At 41.7% G+C, this 20,623-nt stretch overlaps 1 protein-coding gene across 3 annotated transcripts in view; it reads right to left on the reverse strand.

The window, feature by feature from the left end:
- Positions 1-3,611: 3,611 nt before the first annotated feature.
- Bend6 (BEN domain containing 6) overlaps positions 3,612-20,623 on the reverse strand; it is a 59,667-nt gene continuing 42,655 nt past the window's right edge. For 2 of the 3 annotated variants that reach the window (XM_021198857.2, XM_029538866.1), the window contains 4 exons: positions 16,313-16,533; positions 15,307-15,499; positions 14,013-14,132; positions 3,612-4,930 (listed from right to left, as the gene is read on the reverse strand). In XM_021198857.2, the coding sequence (XP_021054516.1) occupies positions 4,917-4,930; positions 14,013-14,132; positions 15,307-15,499; positions 16,313-16,533 (548 nt within the window). In that variant the 3' untranslated portion in view covers positions 3,612-4,916. Of the gene's footprint in view, positions 4,931-14,004; positions 14,133-15,306; positions 15,500-16,312; positions 16,534-20,623 lie in introns of those variants that run through there. The other variant, XM_029538867.1, reaches the window with a different exon arrangement.

A 20,623-nucleotide genomic window follows, 5' to 3' on the forward strand; every position in this document is an offset into this window, starting at 1 on the left:
CCTCCTTTTCTCTTCTCTTCTCTCTCTCTCTCTCTCTCTCTCTCTCTCTCTCTCTCTCTCTCTCTCTCTCTCTCTCTCTCTCTCTTTTTTTTTTTTTTTTTACTAATTTTAAGGTTCGGTCATCCTGTTTATATTCATTCAAGGAATTAGTGTTTTTGGTTAATATCCTTACCTTCCTTGAGTACTTTAATAACAGTTTGAATTAATGCCCAAGTGACTCAAAACTGAACAGGGCTCTCTTCCCCTTGCTTATAAGTCTTTTCAACATTCTTTTGGACTCTGCCCCATACTTCTTCACCTAAACTTTCTTCTTCTGGAAACCAGGGCTTATAATCATAAATAACCTGCACACACACACACAAAATAACCTGCACACACTCTAATAGTGGTAATTTTGATACTTGTGCTCCTCCTTTCTTTAAAAATGATGCAAAAAAAAAGGGGGGGCTGGAGGAATGGCTCAGTGGTTAAGAGCATTGACTGCTCTTCCAGAGGTCTTGAGTTCTATTCCCAGCAACCACATGGTGGCTCACAACCATCTATAATGGGATTCATTGCTCTCTTCTGGTGTGTCTGAAGTTAGCAGTGTACTCACATATATAAAATAAATAAATCATTTTTTTTAAATTCTTAAAAAAAAATTTGCAAAACTGTGACATACGGCAACACCTTCCCTGATTTCTAATCCATTTTTCTCACCCACCTCCTTCTGTGAAGGTCCCAACTCGGTTACCTCATAGTTGACTTCAGGTCCCTGTTCAAGTGTCACTTCAGAGGTAGTGGGACCTGGGAGAATGGAGCTGCTGATAAACACGGTAGACTAATGTCTCATGCAGTAGCCAACTTTATTCAGAGCATCAGACAATTTGTACTCTGAGGGTTAAGAAGACTCACATGAGTAAATTCCTCTTGAGTTCAAGCTGCATACAATCACAAGGACAAGCTGCATGTGGCAAAAACATGTTTTTCCAGAGAGATATATAAAGGATGGTTTAAACGTTTAATTGGCTAACAACAGCCAGCAATAATGAGTAATTTGAAGTAACTCACTTTTTTCTTTTCTTTTTTTTTTTAAATATTTATTTATTATATGTAAGTACACTGTTGCTGTCTTCAGACACTCCAGAAGAGGGTGGCAGATTTCATTACAGATGGTTGTGAGCCACCATGTGGTTGCTGGGATTTGAACTCAGGACCTTTGGAAGAGCAGTCAGTGCTCTTAATCACTGAGCCATCTCTCCAGCCCACTTTTTTCTTTTCAAGACAGGGTTTCTCTGTATAGCCCTGGCTATCCTGGAACTCACTTTATAGACTAGGCTGGCCTCGAACTCAGAAATCCGCCTGCCTCTGCCTCCCTAGTGCTGGGATTAAAGGCGTGTGCCACCGCACCCGGCTAGTAACTCACTTTTATTGGCTACACTTGGCAGGAAGAGGAAAACACAATTCCATGTTTGGAAGAAGATGAGGTCACAGAAAAACTCTTGTTTTCTTGGGGTACACTCATAAGCACCCAGAATTCTCTTCATATGGCTCCATTCCTGGACCACGATCTGACCATGGACTACAACTGTAAGTTGAAATTAACTCTTATCTCCTCTAGTTGTTTCTGGTCATGGTGTTTTCTCACATCAGTAAAATCCCTAAGACAGATTGGTATTGGATTCATAAGATATTGCTCTAACGGACTTAACTATGTTGGGAGGGATTGTTGAAGGACTTCAGAGCGTTGGGCTGATAAAGCTGTTAATACTCAAAGCTTACCGGGCTGTCCTGGGAACCTGGAAGAGAAGGCTGAGAACCACTCGGAGAACGGAGACCTGGCTTGTACAGTCTTAGAGTGTGAGAGTTCTTCAAAGACTCTATCAGAGTCACTCCTGTGATATTTTCAAGTAGGAATGTGTGGTTCTGGTCAGTTGGGGCCGAAGAACTGTCTGCAGTTAACAAAGGACCTGAACCACTAAATTGAAACCTTTGCTTTGCTGGGGGCAATTGATGCTACTTAGCTGGACCTAAGAAATCAGTGATTAAGAAGAGACCAACAGGGCTGGAGAGATGAGTGGTTAAGAGCACTGACTGCTCTTCCAGAGGTCCCGAGTTCAATTCCCAGCAACCACATGGTGGCTCATCTGTAATGGGGTCTGACCCCCTCTTCTGGTGTGTCTGAAGAGAGCAATGGTGGTATACTCATATGCATAAAATAAATAATAAATAAATCTTAAAAGAAGAGACCAACATCAATGAGGATCACAAATCCTGGAGTGTTTCCTCAGTATTGGTACATCGAGGCTGTGGCCCAGTGGGACCAAGGCCGCACCTTGTTCTGGCAGCCAAACTTGGTAATCTGCAAGGGTCTTCCGGGTGGTACTGGTTTTGAAGGCATGAAGGGGTTATCACTGTGACCAATGTGGATTGATCCTGACGTGGATTGATCCTGGAAGCCCGACCTGGGTCCTCAAGGGAATGAAGAAGGTACACAGGTACGGAAAAGCTGGGGTTGGGGTGTGTGTGCACTTCAGCATGTTTATTATGCACAGCTAGCTTCTGTTGGGGTTCTCTGTAGGGAATCGGTCTTAGGTTGCAGTCACCTGAGAGGAGTAAGCTGCAGTTGCTAGTTTTTGTTGTTTGGTTTTGCACATCATGGCTCATAAAGACTGTGTTAGGGTTAGAGGAAGGTTTTGTCACATCTTTGAGCTTTACTAGTAGGAAGGCTTTGCCAATTTCCATGGGTATGAGGCAGAGATCCTTGTCAATAATACACATTTATTCGGGACTTCACCCAGTCCTTACACACTCTGGACCCACCCACTCCTACATACTCAGGAGTTCGACATAGCATACACCTCAGGACTCACACTCCTTATACACTCAGGAGTTCACAAACTCAGGATTCACCCACTCCTTACACACTGAGGAGTTCACACACTGCTTATACACCCAGAACTCACTCACTCCTCACACACTCAGGACTCACACACTCTTTACACACTCAGAAGTTCACACTCACACACTCTTTACACACTCAGAAGTTCACACACTCCTTGCATACCCAGTTCACACACTCCTTACACATTCAGGACTCACACACTTCTCACACACTCAGGACTAACACTGTTCACTCAGGAGTTCACAAATTCCCTATACACACAGGACTCACATTCCTTACACATTCAGGACTCCCACACTTCTTACACACACCTTACACACTCACTCACAGCTTCCTCTGCTCTCCACAGTGCCACGGAAGGTAGCTGAGGCTTGGCACCGTAAAAGGTCAGGAGAGGCTCTAGGTGAAGAAGCGAATGCTTCAATGTGTTGAAGAAGCCTCTACCTAGAAAAAAAATTTTTTATGCCTGGAATAGAATACATTATAAAGCCGAGCGTGTTGGCGCACGCCTTTAATCCCAGCACTTGGGAGGCAGAGGCAGGTGAATTTCTGAGTTCGAGGCCAGCCTGGTCTACAGAATGAGTTCCAGGACAGCCAGGGCTATACAGAGAAACCCTGTCTCGAAAAACCAATATATATATACATACATACATATATATATATATATATATATATATATATATATGTGTGTGTGTGTGTGTGTGTGTGTGAATAAGAAAGTGCATTCGTTTTCAATGGAGTTAAATTTTATTTAATTAAAAGTAGCAAATGTTACACAATTCACTTCATTGTGAGTATTTGTTTTGTACAACTGAACTGTTAATCAAGCAGCCTGCACAACCTGTCCCTGGGTCCCCTGCACTGCACTTTACAAGTCCTTCTTCCCAAGCTTCGCCGTCACACTACATACTCGAGAAGCATAGCTTCGCTGGGCGTGGTGGCGCACACCTTTAATCCTGGCACTCGGGAGGCAGAGGCAGGTGGATTTCTGAGTGTGAGCCCTGCCTGGTCTACAGAATGAGTTCCAGGACAGCCAGGGCTACACAGAGAAACCCTGTCTGGGGGCGGAGGGAGGGAAGGAGCGGGGAGAGAAAGAGAAAGGCATAGCTTCTCATTGCAAAGTAGTCAGGGCATCTTTTATCAAGTGAAAAGTCTTTGAAGAATGTTTTATTTTTTGTGGATTTACAAAATGGCATTTTCCATGCCATAATTGGTACTTTTTTTTTTTCCAGTTAATTTTCCTTCTGCTACAGTGGAGATAAAACAGGTCAAAATTAAGCAGTTTAACATCATGGCTGACCAGGCATGATGTCATGTCCTACGTGCACTTTAGGTGATTTATTTATTATTACACATCTGAATCTCATATGTTCTGGACAATGGATACTGAGGGGTGTGTCTTCCTCACAGACTAAGAGACTATTATGAAAATCAGTGCATGGAATTAACAAACAAAGATGGGGTTTTAGACTTTCAGGAGTATGTTTGGATAACTGAATATGGAAAAGGCATTTATGTTTTTGTTTTTTTTCCCATAATCCTATTTCACACATTTTTAGATCACAGAATAACTCAATCGTTTTAACATTAAGTCATCATTACTTGGTTAGCCATGGTATTGGTAGATGTGTCTTATTTCAATTGTATTTTTAACCAAACAGGAGCTTGCTAAAGCCCCTCCCCACCAAACAAAAGCCATAAAGAGGAGTCACTGATAGTAATAATTCAAAATGTTTGTTGAAGACAACGAATGATCTGGAGGGTGGATGTTTTTGTTGCTATGATAAGAGCTGATATCATCTTAAGTTAGTTTACAGGGAAGTATTCGGGGCTGTGAAAGATGCATATTTCCAAAGAAACCATATTGCATGCTTGTTTGACAGACATTCTCTGGTTAATTAGTAAGGGCTCTGCATGCAGCTTCAGCCAGTCCATTATCCCACCAGGAAAGTCAAGGCTACTACAGCCAGTCCCTTGATGCGTCTCAGGTTCTCCAGCAAAATCCAATGTTTGACAGAAAACCAAGCATGTTTTATTTTAAGATACCTGTAAAATAGAAAAGCAGACTTCAAAGAGGTGCAAATTTGTATTAAAGGAAGGAGCTGTACCTATTAAGATGTCCCATGAATTGCTTTGTAATGTAGAGGAATCCCAGCATAAAACACAGTTAATGTATTTTTTTTTAATTTGAAACAATTTTTTATTTTATTTATTTTATTAATTAATTAATTAATTTTATTTTTATTTTTCATTTTCAAATTTTTATTTGAAATAATTAATTTTATTAGCTAAATTTTAAAACAAGGTAAAAATGAACCCCCCCTTGTCAATCAAGCATTTGAAAAAAATTATCCACCATTTGTATAACATTCTTCAGTGATGTTTACTGGTTGCCTATTGGCTAGCAGTTCCTCAAACCTGGTTTACCTGACTCAAAGCCCAGAAGAGAGGGAGGCAGGGAGGTGACCTTCAGAGCTCCCTTCCCTTCTCCTCCTCCAAATCCAATTCCTCAGTCACATCCACAGCTCTGTAGCCGACCATCTGCTGTGGCCTCCCTTCCCCTCGTCCCCCACCTCCAGCAGATCACACAGACCTTCAACTACAGAATGTCAGCCTCCAGCTCCCTCAGGCACTCAGCGGGAACCGCTGGCCTCTGCCACAGAAGCAAGCAGCTTCAGATCCTTCCTCTCCTTCCTCTCCTCCATATCCAACTCCTAAATCTAATTCCCAGCTCTGTAGCAGAGTATGGGCTTCTCCTCCCCCTCTACCCCCATGCCAAGGGGACTACAAAGTGGATCCTGGTGGGACATCTGGTTTTCCTCCCGTGGACCCCTTCAGCACACGTTTAGCCCATCTCCGTGGAAAGTGTTACAGCTCTGAGGGAAAAACGTTTTCCCCTGCAAGTGTTACAGCTCTGAAGGGAAAAGCATCCTGGAAGTCGGGATCAAGGAATACCACAAAGTCACACCATACATCAAACCTCACACACAATAGATTTGCTCGGAAAGACACAAGAGGGGGGCTGCAGCAGGAGGCAGGCTTTATATAGACAGGGTTTCCTGGGGGTAGTGTTGTCCAGGGTCAGGATTGGTGAGCTTGGGGCTCACCTTGGGGGTCCTTAGGGGTGGGACATGAGTACTCCTGCACTTCAAGTGGATTACATCTACCCCTAAACATCAGCTCTCAATATAAGGAATGCATTCTAATTAGAGTCCCCAGAGGCCACACACGCAGGATCTCAGAAGCAGTTCCTTATCAGGCAACCCAAACCACCACACTCTCCTAAGACAAGAAAGGGCGGGGCTGGTGAGATGGCTCAGCGGGTAAGAGCACTGATTGCTCTTCCGAAGGTCCCGAGTTCAAATCCCAGCAACCACATGGTGGCTCACAACCACCCATAATGAGTTCTGATACCCTCTTCTGGTGTGTCTGAAGTCAGCTACAGTGTATAACAATAAATAAATCTTTAAAAAAAAAAAGAAAGGGCCACAGAAACCAAGGAACAAAACACCCACTCAACAAAGACAAGATCAGATACCGACACCTAGACTTACAATTACCCCAAATCCAGATGGCTAAACTCCAGTGCAAAACCAGAATCAATTAGTGCCAGATAATAATTGATTATTACAATACAGCCCAGAATCCCACTACAGCATGCCTTGAATATTCCAATTTATAGCTGAAGCACAAGAAATAGCCTATATGAAAAACAGAAAATCAACAATCATTGGTCATTGATATTTTTTCAATATCAATGGTCCCAATTCCCTAATAAACAGACATATTTTAAAAATGGATGTGAAAACGGGATTCATCTTTCTTCCTCATCCAAGAGAAACATACCTAAACTTCAAGGGTAAACATTACCTCAGGGTAAAGATTTGAAAAACATCTTCCAAGTAAACGAACCCAGGAAGCAAGCCAATGTAGCCATTTTGCTATCTAACAAAATAAACTTCACAATAAGACTAACCAGAGAAGATAGGGAAGGACACTACGTACTCATCAAAGGAAAAATCCACCAAGGGATATTACAATTCTTAATATCTGTGCACCAAACACAGGGCACCCATGTTCATAAAAAGAAACACTACTGCAGCTTAAATCACATATTGATCCTGACACAGTGATAGTGGGAGACTGCAATACTTCACACTCACCAATACACAGGTCATCCAGAAGAAAAAACTAAACAGAAATGCTGAAGCCAACTAATACCATAAACCAAACAGACCTAATAGATACTTATAGAATATTTTACCCAAATACAAATAATATACCTTCTTCTCAGCAGCTCTTGGAACTTACTCCAGAATTGGCCACATACTTGAACACAGAGCAAGTCTCAACAGATACAAGAAAATTGAAATAACATCCTGCATCCTACCAACCACTTACTGGATTAAAGATGAAGAACAAGAGAAACAACAGAAAGCTTACAGACTCATGAAAGACTAAACAACTCTCGACTGAATGAAAAATGGGTCAAGACAGAAATTAAGAAAAAATTAAAACACAATGAAGGCAGTTGTAGGAGGTCTGGTATACATTAAAAGCGGGGAGAGATCTCAGACTAGTAACTTAACAGCACACCTGAAAGCTCTAAAACAAAAAGAAGAAATCACAGCCAGGAGAGGTAGACAGCAAGAGATATGAAAACTTGGGGCTGAAATAAATACAATAGAAAAAAATTACAAGAAACAATGACAGAGTTGGTTCTTTGAGAAAAATCAATAAAATCCCTTATCCAAATTAACAAAATTAGAGAGAGAGAGGGGAACATATCAGGCACTGAAGAAGTCCAGAGGACATAAGGACATACTTTAAAAACCTACACTTCACCAAATTTGAAAATCTAAAAGAAATGGATCATTTTCTTACTATACCACCTACCTAGGTTAAATCAAGATCAGATATCAGTTTAAACAGACCTAAAATCTCTGGGGAAATAGAAGCAGTCATTAAAAGTCTCTTAAACAAAAAAAGTCTAGAGCCAGATAGTCTTTTTGCTGTTGTTTTAAGATTTATTTATGCATATGAGTACATTGTAGCTGTCTTCAGACACACCAGAAGAGGGCATTAGATCTCATTACAGATGGTTGTGAGTCACCATGTGGTTGCTGGGATTTGAACTCAAGACCTCTGGAAGAGCAGTCAGTGCTCTTAACCACTGAGCCGTCTCTCCAGCCTGCCAGATAGTTTTAGTGCAGAATTCTATTAGACTTTCAAAAGAAGAGTTAACTCTCAAATTATTCCAAGAAATAGAAGAGTTAACTCCAATACTCCTCAAATTATTCCAAAAAATAGAAACTGAAAGAACAGTGACCAATTCTTTTTATGAGGCCACAAATACTCTGATACCCAAACTACGAAAAGATCCAATGAAGAAAGAGAATTACAGACCACTTTCCCTATGGACATGGACACAGAAATTCTCCATAAAATATTTGCAAATGGAATTCAAGAACACATCAAAAAAAAAAAATCATCCACCATGCTTTTTCCAGGCTTCATCCCAGAGATGGAGTAGTTTAACATAGATAAACAAGTAAACGTGATCCACCATCCAAACAGATGGAAAATCAGAGGCCACATGAACATGCCATTAGATGAAGAAAAGGCCTGTGACAATATCCAACACCCATTCATGGTAAAAGTCCAGGAGAAACTAGGGATACAAGGGCCATTGCTCAGCATAATAAAGGCAGTTTACACTAAGCCTATAGCAAACATCAACTTAAATGGAGATTACTCAAAGCAATTCTATTAAAATCAGGAACAAGACAAGGTTGGCCACTCTTTCCATACCTATTCTACATTGAGTGGAGTCTTGGTTAGACCAATAAAATAACTCAGAAAACCAATGGGGTACAGATAGGTAAGGAAGAAATAAAAATGTCTTTATTTGCAGATGATATGGTAGTTTACGTAAGTGACCCTAAAAAGGAAACTCCTAGAGCTGATAAACATTTTCAGCAAAGTAGCAGGATACAAAATTAATACACAATTACCAGGACTTGGGAGGCAGAGGCAGCAGGATCTGAGTTCAAGGTCAGCTTGGTCTAGAGGATGAGTTAGTTCCAGGACATACAGGGCTACATAGAAAAACTTTGTTTCAAAACCTGCCCACCCCCCAAATTAACATAGAAAAGTGAGTAGCTTTCCTGTATACAAATGACAGTGAATGAACTCAGGGAAACAACACCTTTCACAATAGCCTTAAGAATGCAGAATATTGTGGGGTAACTTTAATCAAGCAAGTGAAAGACTTGGATGATAAAAAAAAAAAAACACACATCAAAAAAAAAAAAAAGACAGAAGATACCAGTCGGGCAGTGGTGGCGCACGCCTTTAATCCCAGCACTTGGGAGGCAGAGGCAGGCGGATTTCTGAGTTCAAGGCCAGCCTGGTCTACAGGGTGAGTTCCAGGACAGTCAGAACTACACAGAGAAACCCTGTCTGGAAAAACAAAACAAACAAACAAACAAACAGAAAATGGAAAGCTCTTACATGCTCCTTGATCAGTAGGATTAATATTGTGCAAATGGCTATCCTACCTAAAGCCATCTACTGATTCAATGCAGTTACCATTAAAATTCCAGCACAGTTCTTCACAGAACTTAAAAGTACAATTTTCAGTTTCATATGGAAACACACACACACCAGGATAGCTAAAACAATCCTAAATGATAACAGGGCTGCTGGAGGTATAACTACTTCTAATCTCAAATTATACTACACAGCCATAGTAATAAAAAAACCATAATGTTTATATAAAGACAGACACATTGATCAATAGTATAGAATTGAAGACCCATAAATACATCCACACACCTATGGATACCTGATTTTGACAAAGCCAGAAATACAAGCTGAGTAAAAGACAACATCTTCAACAAACGGTGCTGGTCTAACTGGATGTCTCTGTGTAGAAGAATGCAAATAGATCCATATTTATCATCCTGCACAGAACTCAAGTCCAAGTAGATCAAAGACCTCAACATAAAACCAGATACACTGAACCTGATAGAAGAGAAAGCCTTGAACTGATTGGCACATGAAAAGATTTTATGAACAGAACACTATTAGCACAGGACACTAAGGACAGACAACAATTAACAAATGGGACTCCATGACACTGAGAGGCTTCTGTATGCCAAAGGACACCATCACTGGGACAAAATGGCAGGCCACAGAATGGGAAAAGATTTTTACCAGCTACCCATTTGATAGAGAGCTAGAGCCAGGGGCATCAGAAGTTCGATGTGATGCCTGACTACCCCCTAAGTTCGAGGCTAGCTTGGTCTATATCATAGCCTGCAACAGAAAGCAAAAGCAACGGAACAGTATGCTCACACTGTTTGGATATTCCATCTCAAAGCACCATCTGCTGAAGAGACTCTCTGTTTCCCAGATTTTCATATGCAGAACCCAGATTTAAATTCATAGATGCGCATCTTTATGTGGGACATGAAGATAGGGTACTGTAATCTGGAAGGAAGACTTGGAAAGAGGTAGGGAACAAGAGGGTGATGGAATATGTGTCACTAAAGCAGGAAGGGGGAGTGTTTGTGGGGCAAGGTGGGGGCACAGCAGGATGGGGAGGGGCTAGGTGGAAAGGCAGTGAAGAGTTAACACAGGTATGAAAAATGTCACAATTAGACTCACTTCTTTGTATGCTCATCATAAAGTTAATGTTTTAAAACACATAAAAAGTTGAAGTTCATGAAATCAAGTGGCTTTCCAAAGTCGACAGAACAGACAGACTTTCCAACCAGATACCCTGACCCCACATCAATAGCTGCAATGGGTGATTTGATGTGTCAGCCTCGGCTCACCTAATATCTGTCGAATTTCTGCTTAGGTGCTTCCATGCATGTACTTTAAAATTTAAAAATCATTACTTGAATGAAGCAGAATTATCTCCTACTATGTGTGTATGGCCTCTTTCCAAAAAAGTTGAACACCTTAAAGACTCATGTCCTCTGAGGAAGAAGAAATATTGCCTCGAGATGGCTTTCCACTCTGACTCCATCATCTGGTCTTCTCTGGCCTGCGCCCGGCCAGCTTGCATTTCCAGCTTGCCACCCCTACTGAATGATCACATACCTTAAGAGGCTCTCTCCTCCCCTGCTCTCTCGACAAATAAATACTATTTATATACATCCTATGGGCTGTTCTTTCAAGAGAGCTCTGTGCTACAGTTTGTTGCGCAATGTTGCCGACACAGCTGTCTTTACTGGGGTGGTGGAACCTTCATAAGGTGGGATGTAACTACTGGAAGGAGGCTAAGTCATTGGGGGCACCACTCTTGGAAGGGATCCACTTTGTTCAGTATTGCATGAGAAGAGTCTAATCCTGGATCTCTAGATTCCTGTCTTGTATGTGTTCTCAGCTGTGGGACCTCCTATTACTGAAGCAACCCCCACCGTGAGGTCCCAACCAGAGTGCACATATAGGTCTTCTATATTTTAGACTATCATTTTATAAAATCATGAGCTGAAGAGTACTCCTTGTACACTTCAGTCCCTAAGCATTATTCTTATTGTAACAGAATCCCAGACTTCAGCCCACCAAGACCTTAGCACAACTGACTCCATGATGGAAATACCACTCAGTACCCCCAAGACCTTAGCACAACTGACTCCATGATGGAAATACCACTCAGTACCCCCAAGACCTTAGCACAACTGACTCCATGATGGAAATACCACTCAGTACCCCCAAGACCTTAGCACAACTGACTCCATGATGGAAATACCACTCAGTACCCCCCAAGACCTTAGCACAACTGACTCCATGATGGAAGGGCTGTTCAGCCTGTAGAACTCAGACAGTGCCACCCACGAAAACGAAAACAAAGATATAATCCATCAAAGTCCATGGTTCTGGAAAGTCTCTAAATGCACTAACCTTGCCTTTTGGCTTCTGTAGTTCTGCTTCTGGCTAACTGGTCTTGTTAACTGGAACCTGTCAACCCAGGACATGGTTTTGTGCTTAACAGCTCACCTCAGGAAAGGCTTGGGGCTACACCGGGACCCTGAACACCCAGTGTAATTGAGGTTTTTGGTGGGAACCCCAGAACAGTTATGGTAATAGAACTGATACAAAGAGAAAAACCCGGTACTGTTGCTACCTGCTGGTCTCTAGTCATGGTTGTGGCAATTCATTCGAGTTCTTCAGGTTTTAGGGTCACTGTTTCCAAAATAATAAAATCCCATTGGACCAGGGTTTCTTCACTTCTGTGGTGACATGGGCGGATCTTTGCTGGGTAGGATGAGGGTCAAGAGAGAGGTTTGCCTGTGAATTGCAGGCTGTTCACTGGCACTGCTGTCTGCTGGATGCCAGGAGTGGTACCCAGGTGTAAAAACCAAAAGCTCTCCAGACATGTCAAAACATCTGCTGATGGGAGTGTTGTAACCCCTGAATTACTGATAGTAGAGAGCCTTCAGTGTTGTACAGTTTGCCTCTGCTTTCCCACCAGAGGCTCCCATCCTCCTTCCTGCACCGCCCCCCTTCCCCCCAGGAAAGCACGATATGCAGACAGCTGGTTTCTGTGCTGTGTCCTCCTGCAGCAGCCCCACCACTCCCCTAGCATTAGAATGGCACCGCCTCTGTGTCTCCAAAAACTACCACCCAACACTCCTCCTGGTAACTCTCCAGGCGCCTGTCCTTGAGACCTTAGAGAAATGACGAGCTCAAAGGGAGACCATGGAAAAAGTCAAAGGTAAACAGAGGTCAGGTCACAGATGGTTCCGACTGGCCATCAAATGAGTCCTTAAACAGACACCCACTACCCCCCCCCCGCCACTGCTTCAGCATTATCTCACCCTCTACCCCACTTTTCTGTGAACATTCACACTATTCCTCCCAACTATACTGTATATAAACCCAACGTTTTCTGGACTCAGGGTCACTTGCCAGCATTCACACAGTGAGTGCTAGGTGGCAAACTGACTCCGAACTTGAAAATAAAAGACTCTTTTGCGCGTTGCAGTGGACTTTGCAATTCTTGGGCTCGTCTGGGTTTCTTGAGGAGTCAGGACACAACAGGAGCAAGAGGATCAAAGAACTATTGACCCTCTGTCTAAACAACATTGTTTGAAGTCATTTTTTTAATAACATAAGCATAAGAAATATTCTGTTAGAGACAGACAGCTTTGAGAATCTCAGGGCAAGGCTCTTAGCTCTTCAGCCCGATGGTCCAGAGGTGATGACCTAAGACTCTGCAATCCTTACAAGTCACTTTCTTCAGTTCATGCGAGAAAGAGATGAGAAGCAGGGAAAGGCCATGACGACTGGAATCATCAGTGAGCGCTTAGCAGTGCAGGCAGGCAGCAAGAGGGCAGGTGTGGGGTGAGAACAAACGCATTCTGCAGAAAGGAGGACAGTCTATCTCTTCCTCTTAAAGAAAGGACACGTAGACAGAAAACAGCTGTCCTTTCGGCCATTATCATCTGATCATCAACCAATGACAACCTGAGCTCTGTACTGGGAGCCAGGCATAGCCAACAGAGGGTGACATGGTCGTTAGGCTCTGAGTGCCTAGGAATTACAGGCTTCTGAGCCTCAGTTGACAAAAATGAGTATATGTATATGTACAAGATACATATATATACATATATGTATATATGATGTAGAGTTATATATGTGATATAGCATTATATACATATGTATATGTATGTATGATGTAGTTATATATGTGATACACACACACATACACACACACACACACACACACACACACACATATATATATATATACATATATATATATATATATATATGTCTCCTGCTTGGTGTTTTTGGGGAGATGTTAGGAATTCTGGGAGTTTGGACTTAATGGGGTCCTTCTGCTTATTGAGGCGTACCTTTGATGGCAACTAGGGTTGATCTCTTTCTCTTACTTTTTTCTGTCAGGAAGGTGTCTCTTCCTGACTGGACCTCTCAGATACTGGGATGGGTTCTGGTAGATCTCAAAGTCTTCCCAAATTTACACATCTCAGAGGATACTAATGTCTCCCAGGTGAGTGTCTGGAAAAGGCCAGTGGGCAGATGCAGCAGGGTAGTTTGTTGTATGGAAAAGAGTGAGGGTTTGAGAGACACACCATTAGGCTCTACTTACCATCCTGAGAGTTCGGAGCTTTGCTCGCATTCGGCTTCTTCGTGCAGTTGTTCAGCTTCTGTCCTATCATCCGTCTGATTGAGACGTCATCTGCGCTGGGAAACACCTGCTTGGTTACTCCTGTAAAAGATTACAGCGGCACACACAAGCACGTTGTGAGGAGTTTGCATCTGTGAACTGAGGCAAAAACACAGCTTTGTCTCCGTTTTACAAAAGGAGCCCAAATTGTCATGATGTATTTAAGCAGATGAATACGGTCATGTTTCTAAAGCATAGCTGAATCTCACAGAAAGTGATGCTATACATAAATCATGTGTCGCTCTGTGACATCAGGCAGCTTTAACTCGTCTGCTAGCTATGAACTCCATGGTTTTTTGTTGTTGTTGTTGTTGTTGTTTTTGTTGTTGTTTTTTTTTTTTTTTTTGCTCCAAACTTTTTTTTTAAAAGATTTATTTATTTATTTATTATATGTAAGTATACTGTAGCTGTCTTCAGATCTTGTTACAGATGGTTATGAGCCACCATGTGGTTGCTGGGATTTGAGCTCCGGACCTTCGGAAGAGCAGTCGTGTGCTCTTACCCACTGAGCCATCTCACCAGCCCGGCTCTAAACTTTTAATAATTATTTTATTCATTTTTAATATTAGTCAAAACAAACTGATCACTTATTAAGAACCAGTAAGTAAAGAGCTTGGTGAGAGAGTCTCTAACATTTTTTTTTTTTGTTGTTTTTTTGGATATTTGCACAAAACAACAAAAATTGGGAAAGGTAGATCGTTTTAAAGAAGACTCACTAATTTTAAAACTACATGGTTTAAACAATCTTTCTAGAAACAAAACATAAGGGAACTAACAAGAAAGAGAAAGGGATACAAATTGTTACTGACACTTTAAAACAGTGACATTGTTATTTTCTGAAGCTTTGAGGTTTTTTTAGTCCAAAGGTCTCCATTTTGGACACTTTAGTTCAGTATTGGTTTTTTCCCCCTTCTGAGACAAGGTCTTCTGCAGCCTAGGCCGGCTGCTGATTCTGCAGTGGTGCCTAGAATGACCTTGACCTCCCGACCCTCCCTCACCCATCTCTCAAGGGTTGAGATTACGTGTTCACACCACCATGCCCAGATTTCAGTTTTCTTATCTTTTCATATTTAGCAATATTAGAATATTCTAATTTTTTTGCAAAAAATAAATCTGAAAACAAACAAACAAAAGGACAAAAAAAATTAATAACCCAACTGCGAATGGTAACATCATTTCAGGTTTGTGGGAAAATACAATGTAATCAAATGATCACCTATGATTTCTTGAACTTCATTCTGATTCATAGCTGGTTTTACAACCTTGTCCCTTGAAGTGGAGGATTTTGCCCCAGTCAGACTGTGTGTGGCCATGTATTCATTTGTGTAAAGCACTTGCATTAAATCATTAATAAATTTCTGAGGCTTGCTCTTATTACAACGGGCAATCTGCCATCTCTCAATCGTGAACTACAAAATAAGAAATAAGAACTGAGATTAGAAAAAGAGAGGATACCTGGAGAAATAAAAATGCTAATTAAGACATACTGAAAAGCAGCAATACTCTTTTTTTTTTTTTTTTTCCGGGACAGGGTTTCTCTGTGTAGCCCTGGCTGTCCTGGAACTCACTTTGTAGACCAGGCTGGCCTCAAACTCAGAAATCCACCTGCCTCTGCCTCCCAAGTGCTGGGATTAAAGGCGTGTGCCACCACGCCAGGCAGCAATACTCTTTAAAGTGGTATTTATTCTTTAAGGTGGTATTTACTCTTTAAGGTATTTTGTACCTTTAGTATATATTTTACATCTCAGGTAGAGGAAAAGCTGCATTTATTCCCCCTGATTTATTTGCTTTTAGTTTTCTTTTTTTTCTTTTTTCTGTCTTTCTTTCTTTTTTTCTTTCTTTCTTTTTTTTTTTTTTTTTTGGTTTTTAAGTTTTTTGAGACAGGGTTTCTCTGTGTAGTCCTGGCTGTCCTGGAACTCACTCTGTAAACCAGGCTGGCCTCAAACTCAGAAATCTGCCTGCCTCTGCCTCCCAAGTGCTAGGATTAAAGGTGTGCATTACCACTGCCTGGCCTTGCTTTTAGTTTTCTAAATTCCATGTCTGTTCCACAAATATTAACTTTCATCGTTAAAATAAGATGATTCTGCGTGATAGGATTCTAATGGTAGGGACCTAGTCTGTCTAGACTTTATCTGGTGGTGGTGCCCCATTGCTTCATCCCCTCCTTTAGTTTTTATGCTCAGCCATCTCCAGAGAGCCAGAGGGAAGATATTCCAACCCACCTGCTTCTCACCAGGATGCTGCTCTTCCTCAGCCTTCACGGAACTTGGGGAGCTGGAAGTAGAGTTGGAATTACTGCACAGAGAGGCAAATGAATCTGGGGAGGAGTTGTTTGTTGCTCTCCAGAGAGTAGACGCTGGTGTGGACGCGGTTCCTCCACTCTTAAGGAGGGTCTCTGCCATTCCAACCAGTTCTTCAAACTGCGTGACTGCCTGCGGTAACACTGGATTGGCAACAGGAAAGTAGCATTTTTACAAACACATTTGGAGCATTGCATTTGTGTGTGTGCATGTGTGCGCATGCATGTGCACATGTGTATGCATGTGTGTGTTGCAAAGGCATCTAGAACCTTTTACTTCCTGTAATAATCTGCTTGATAATGAGTTTTGAAACAGTGGTTACATTTGAATGTCTATGCCTTACTTTGAACTAAAAACAATGTTTCCAAAGTTGGCTCTTCTCTCTCTAACTACTAGGACTATGCTTTGAGGACATGGAAGCTCTTTAGTAGAGACAGCCATGCTGTTATCAGTCACCTCCTAGAAACCCACCTTAGGCCAATGTAAGTGCCACATTACAATGAACCATGGATTAAGGTTTGTGATTGTTTAGCCAGGGAGCCAAATTTCATCAAACTAATAATTCTGTACTGCTGCAACTCAAATCCATGTTGTCACATATTAAAGATGACTTTTGGAGATCAACTGGCTTATTCTGTTTTTTTTTGTTGTTGTTGTTATTGGAAAGTTACATAATCAAAGTTTCATGGGACCCTGCAAACCTAGTCTTTTTGCTATAGCTTGTTTGTTTTCTAAGGAGAAATAGCTCGTGGTGGTGCTGGAAGAGACCTTGGACTCCAGCTAATTTAACTCCTTGCTTAGTGGTGGAGGGTGCAGTTTGTCACAGCAGGAAGCCACTGAGTTCCTTTTCGGGGAGTATGTTAATCAGGCATATCGTTGAACTATAATCTTTACAATAACTGGTGATGTATTCAAATCAGGACATGCATGCTGTGTTAGCAGGAAAATTTAATACAGAAAAATCTCCTTGCTTGCTCTTTCAGGAAGGACATTAAGCACTCCCCACGTGCTGCTGCTTAATCAATCTGCAAGTCTGTACTGTAAACCCTTGAATTTTCCTAAAGCAACAGAGGTGTGTGCTAAAGGTGGTGAATCCTTGAGAACACGCCTAGGAGTTTACGCTATGAGGTCGCTAGGAGTTGAGCCTTCAATACCTAATAGTCTGAAGTAAGGTTGGACACAGACAGAAATCATAAAAACCCCACTGACTAATGACAGTGTTCAAACACATGGGCAGTCAATAAACCATCACATTTACATAGAGAAGCTTCAGGAAGTCTTTGGGCACCAGAGCTCTGGGGAGCCTCCTAAGGATCAATATTCTATGTATAGTCACAATGATGGTGGAACAAAGTGTCCATCCTAACAGCTTTATATTTGGTAGTCTAGACTCTGCCTCCTTTCTATGCTACTTTGCATCCATCCTCCCCCCCACCCAAATGCAATGGTGACTATAATGGGTTTCAACCAAGTTCTGTGAGTTTTGTTTCTTCCTAACAAGTTATCAAAGGCAGGGGCGGTATGGGAAAAATTCTCAAGTTTGTAGTTGGTGTCAAGTTTGGGCAAGTTTGCCATTCTGGAGGCTAGATTGTAGACCCAAAGAAATAAAACTGTATAAATATAATAAATAAAACTGTATTAAATAAAACTGTATAAAAGACAAATGAAGGGCTGGTGAAATGGCTCAGCGGGGAAGAGCACCCGACTGCTCTTCCAAAGGTGCAGAGTTCAAATCCCAGCAACCACATGGTGGCTCACAACCATCCTTAACAAGATCTGACTCCCTCTTCTGNCCTGCCTCTGCCTCCCAAGTGCTGGGATTAAAGGTATGTGCCACCACGCCCGGCTCTCCTCATATTTTTTTCAAAACATGTACTTAACATTTTTTTATTCATGCATATGTGTGTGTGTGTGTACATGCAGGTACTGGTAAGGGCCAGAAGAGAGAGTCAGAGTCCCTGGAGCTGGGGTTACAGGCAGTGAGTTGGCCTGGTTTACTTGCTAGCAGACATAGCTAATTCTGATCTCATACTATCTACATGCCCACTCCATTGTAAATACTTCATCTGCTGCTTCCTGTTGTTTTAAACAAAATCTCAAATGTTCGATTCTACCAATAAAGACTTGGGAGTCATATGCTGAGGTGAAAGCGTGCCAGCTCAGAGAGGCAGGGAAAGCACCCAGCTGACCTCCCTCCTCAGCTGAAATCCCCAAAGGAAATTAAAAAAAAAAAAAAAAAAAAAAAAAAAAGACAAATGAAGTATGGTCTGTCTTTCATATGAAACATCCCTGAAGGTTTCATTTGTTGCGTGGCTGGACCTCAGCTGGTTGTGGGAACTTTAGGAGGTGGGTCTAGCAGGAGGAAGGGGCCCCACAGCACATGCCTTGAACATTATACCTGGTCCCTGGTTCCTGGCTGGCTTTCTCTGCTTCTTGTCTACTCTGACATCAGCCACTTCTCCACCCAAAATATTCCATCACTCTAGGCCCCCAAACAGAATCAGACACCCACAAACCCTCTGAAACTACAAGCCAAAGGAAATCTCTCCTTCTTTAAGCTGCATATGTTAGGTGTTTTGTCAGAGTAACAGCAAAAGCAATTGGGACAGGGATCAGACCTAGGCTATAACAGGGAGGGTTGGACTCAGTGAGGGCAAGGGCTTTCTCTGAGGTGAGCAACGCTAAGCTGCAAGCAGGGGACGAAACAGGAATTAAAGAGCCACAGAGAAAGAGAGTGTCCATCAGGCACAGAGGTACACATGCTCTCTGCCCTTGAAGACCCCAAGTGCCAAAGATGGAATGTAGAGAAGAGGGAAACCGATGTGAAGTGGGGCTTCGAGGCTCCTACCGGTTTCTCTGATCACATCGGGCTATGCCTTTCTCATTTCCACTTTCTCATCTCTGCTGTTCACTATGTTACAAAACTAGGACCATACTGACACACAGTGTTGTGTATCCCAGCTCTCCTTCCGATTAAGGCCGGCAGGTGAATGATTTGCCTGTTTGATTAGCTCTTCTTGAAATGCATGGATTTTGAAGTCTAACTTACATAGTTAAAAGAAGGAATAAGGTAAGGAAAGGGAATGCGTTTGAGCCAGGAAGTTCTTCATGGCCTTGTAGGAAAGACTCTTGCTTTAGATGTGCACAAGTTTTGTTTGTTCTAGAACTCCACATGAGCAGCTTCCAAAACATGTCTTTCCACTTTGCATTTCGATCTTTTGTTTCTTCTGCATAGTACTCTAAAATTCATTCACACTGTGTGTATAATCACTTTTTTTTGACTAACTAGTCCTCCACTCCTCTGCATTTTATACACTGTGATGAATAATCAATTCACCTGTTGATAAACTCTTTGCCATTAGAAGACACAAACTGTGCTGCTGTCCCTAGTCTTGTTGATGCTGAAGAGCCTCAAGAACACAATCAGGTCACCAGGTACAAATGTTTCTAAGGCTATGCTAAACTGCTCTGCAGAGACACTTTCCAGACTTACATCATCCCTCATGTGAGCCCTTTTCCTTGAGTCAATAATAAAAGGTGTTAACACTTGTTAACAATTTTACCTTTTTTGACAGGTCACAGTTACAAGGTTAAATATGTGTGTGCTTGAGTTTTGATTATTTGAACTTCTCTCATGAATGATTTGTCTGAGCATGAGATGCTAGTGTTTTGTTGTTACTTTGCTTTGTTATGATATAGGGTAAACAGTAGCCTGATCATTCCCCTCCCCTTTTAGTTTGTTATGAATGTATAGGGCTTTTATAGGATGCTTATAAGAATGTCTAGTTCAGTAGCTCTCGACCATGGATTTCAACCTGTGGTAGTCAAATGACCTTTTCACAGGTGTCACCTAAGACTGTCAGAAAACACAGATATTTACATGACATGACAATTCGTAATGGTAGCAAAATTACAGTTATGAAGCAGCAAATTTTATGGTTGGAGGGGTCACCACAACATGAAGAACTTTATTAAAGGGTTGCAGCATTGGGAAAGTTGAGAACCACTGGTCTAGTGCATAATGTTTTAGCTATTGTTACTAACTCCTTTAGATTATGAAGCTTTTTAACATTTTCTTTGCTTTAATTCAAGGCTCTGTTTTGCATATCTTGAAGGTTTAGTCCCTGGACGGCAGACCAATCAATGATCGTTGACTGTGTCATGAAAGTTCTTTCTTGTCGATGAACTAATGTATAGGTGGACTCCTCATATTTTTTTCTTTCTTTTTTTTTT

The sequence above is a fragment of the Mus pahari genome, chromosome 5 (assembly GCF_900095145.1).
Source record: "Mus pahari chromosome 5, PAHARI_EIJ_v1.1, whole genome shotgun sequence".
Taxonomy (NCBI): Eukaryota; Metazoa; Chordata; class Mammalia; order Rodentia; family Muridae; genus Mus; species Mus pahari.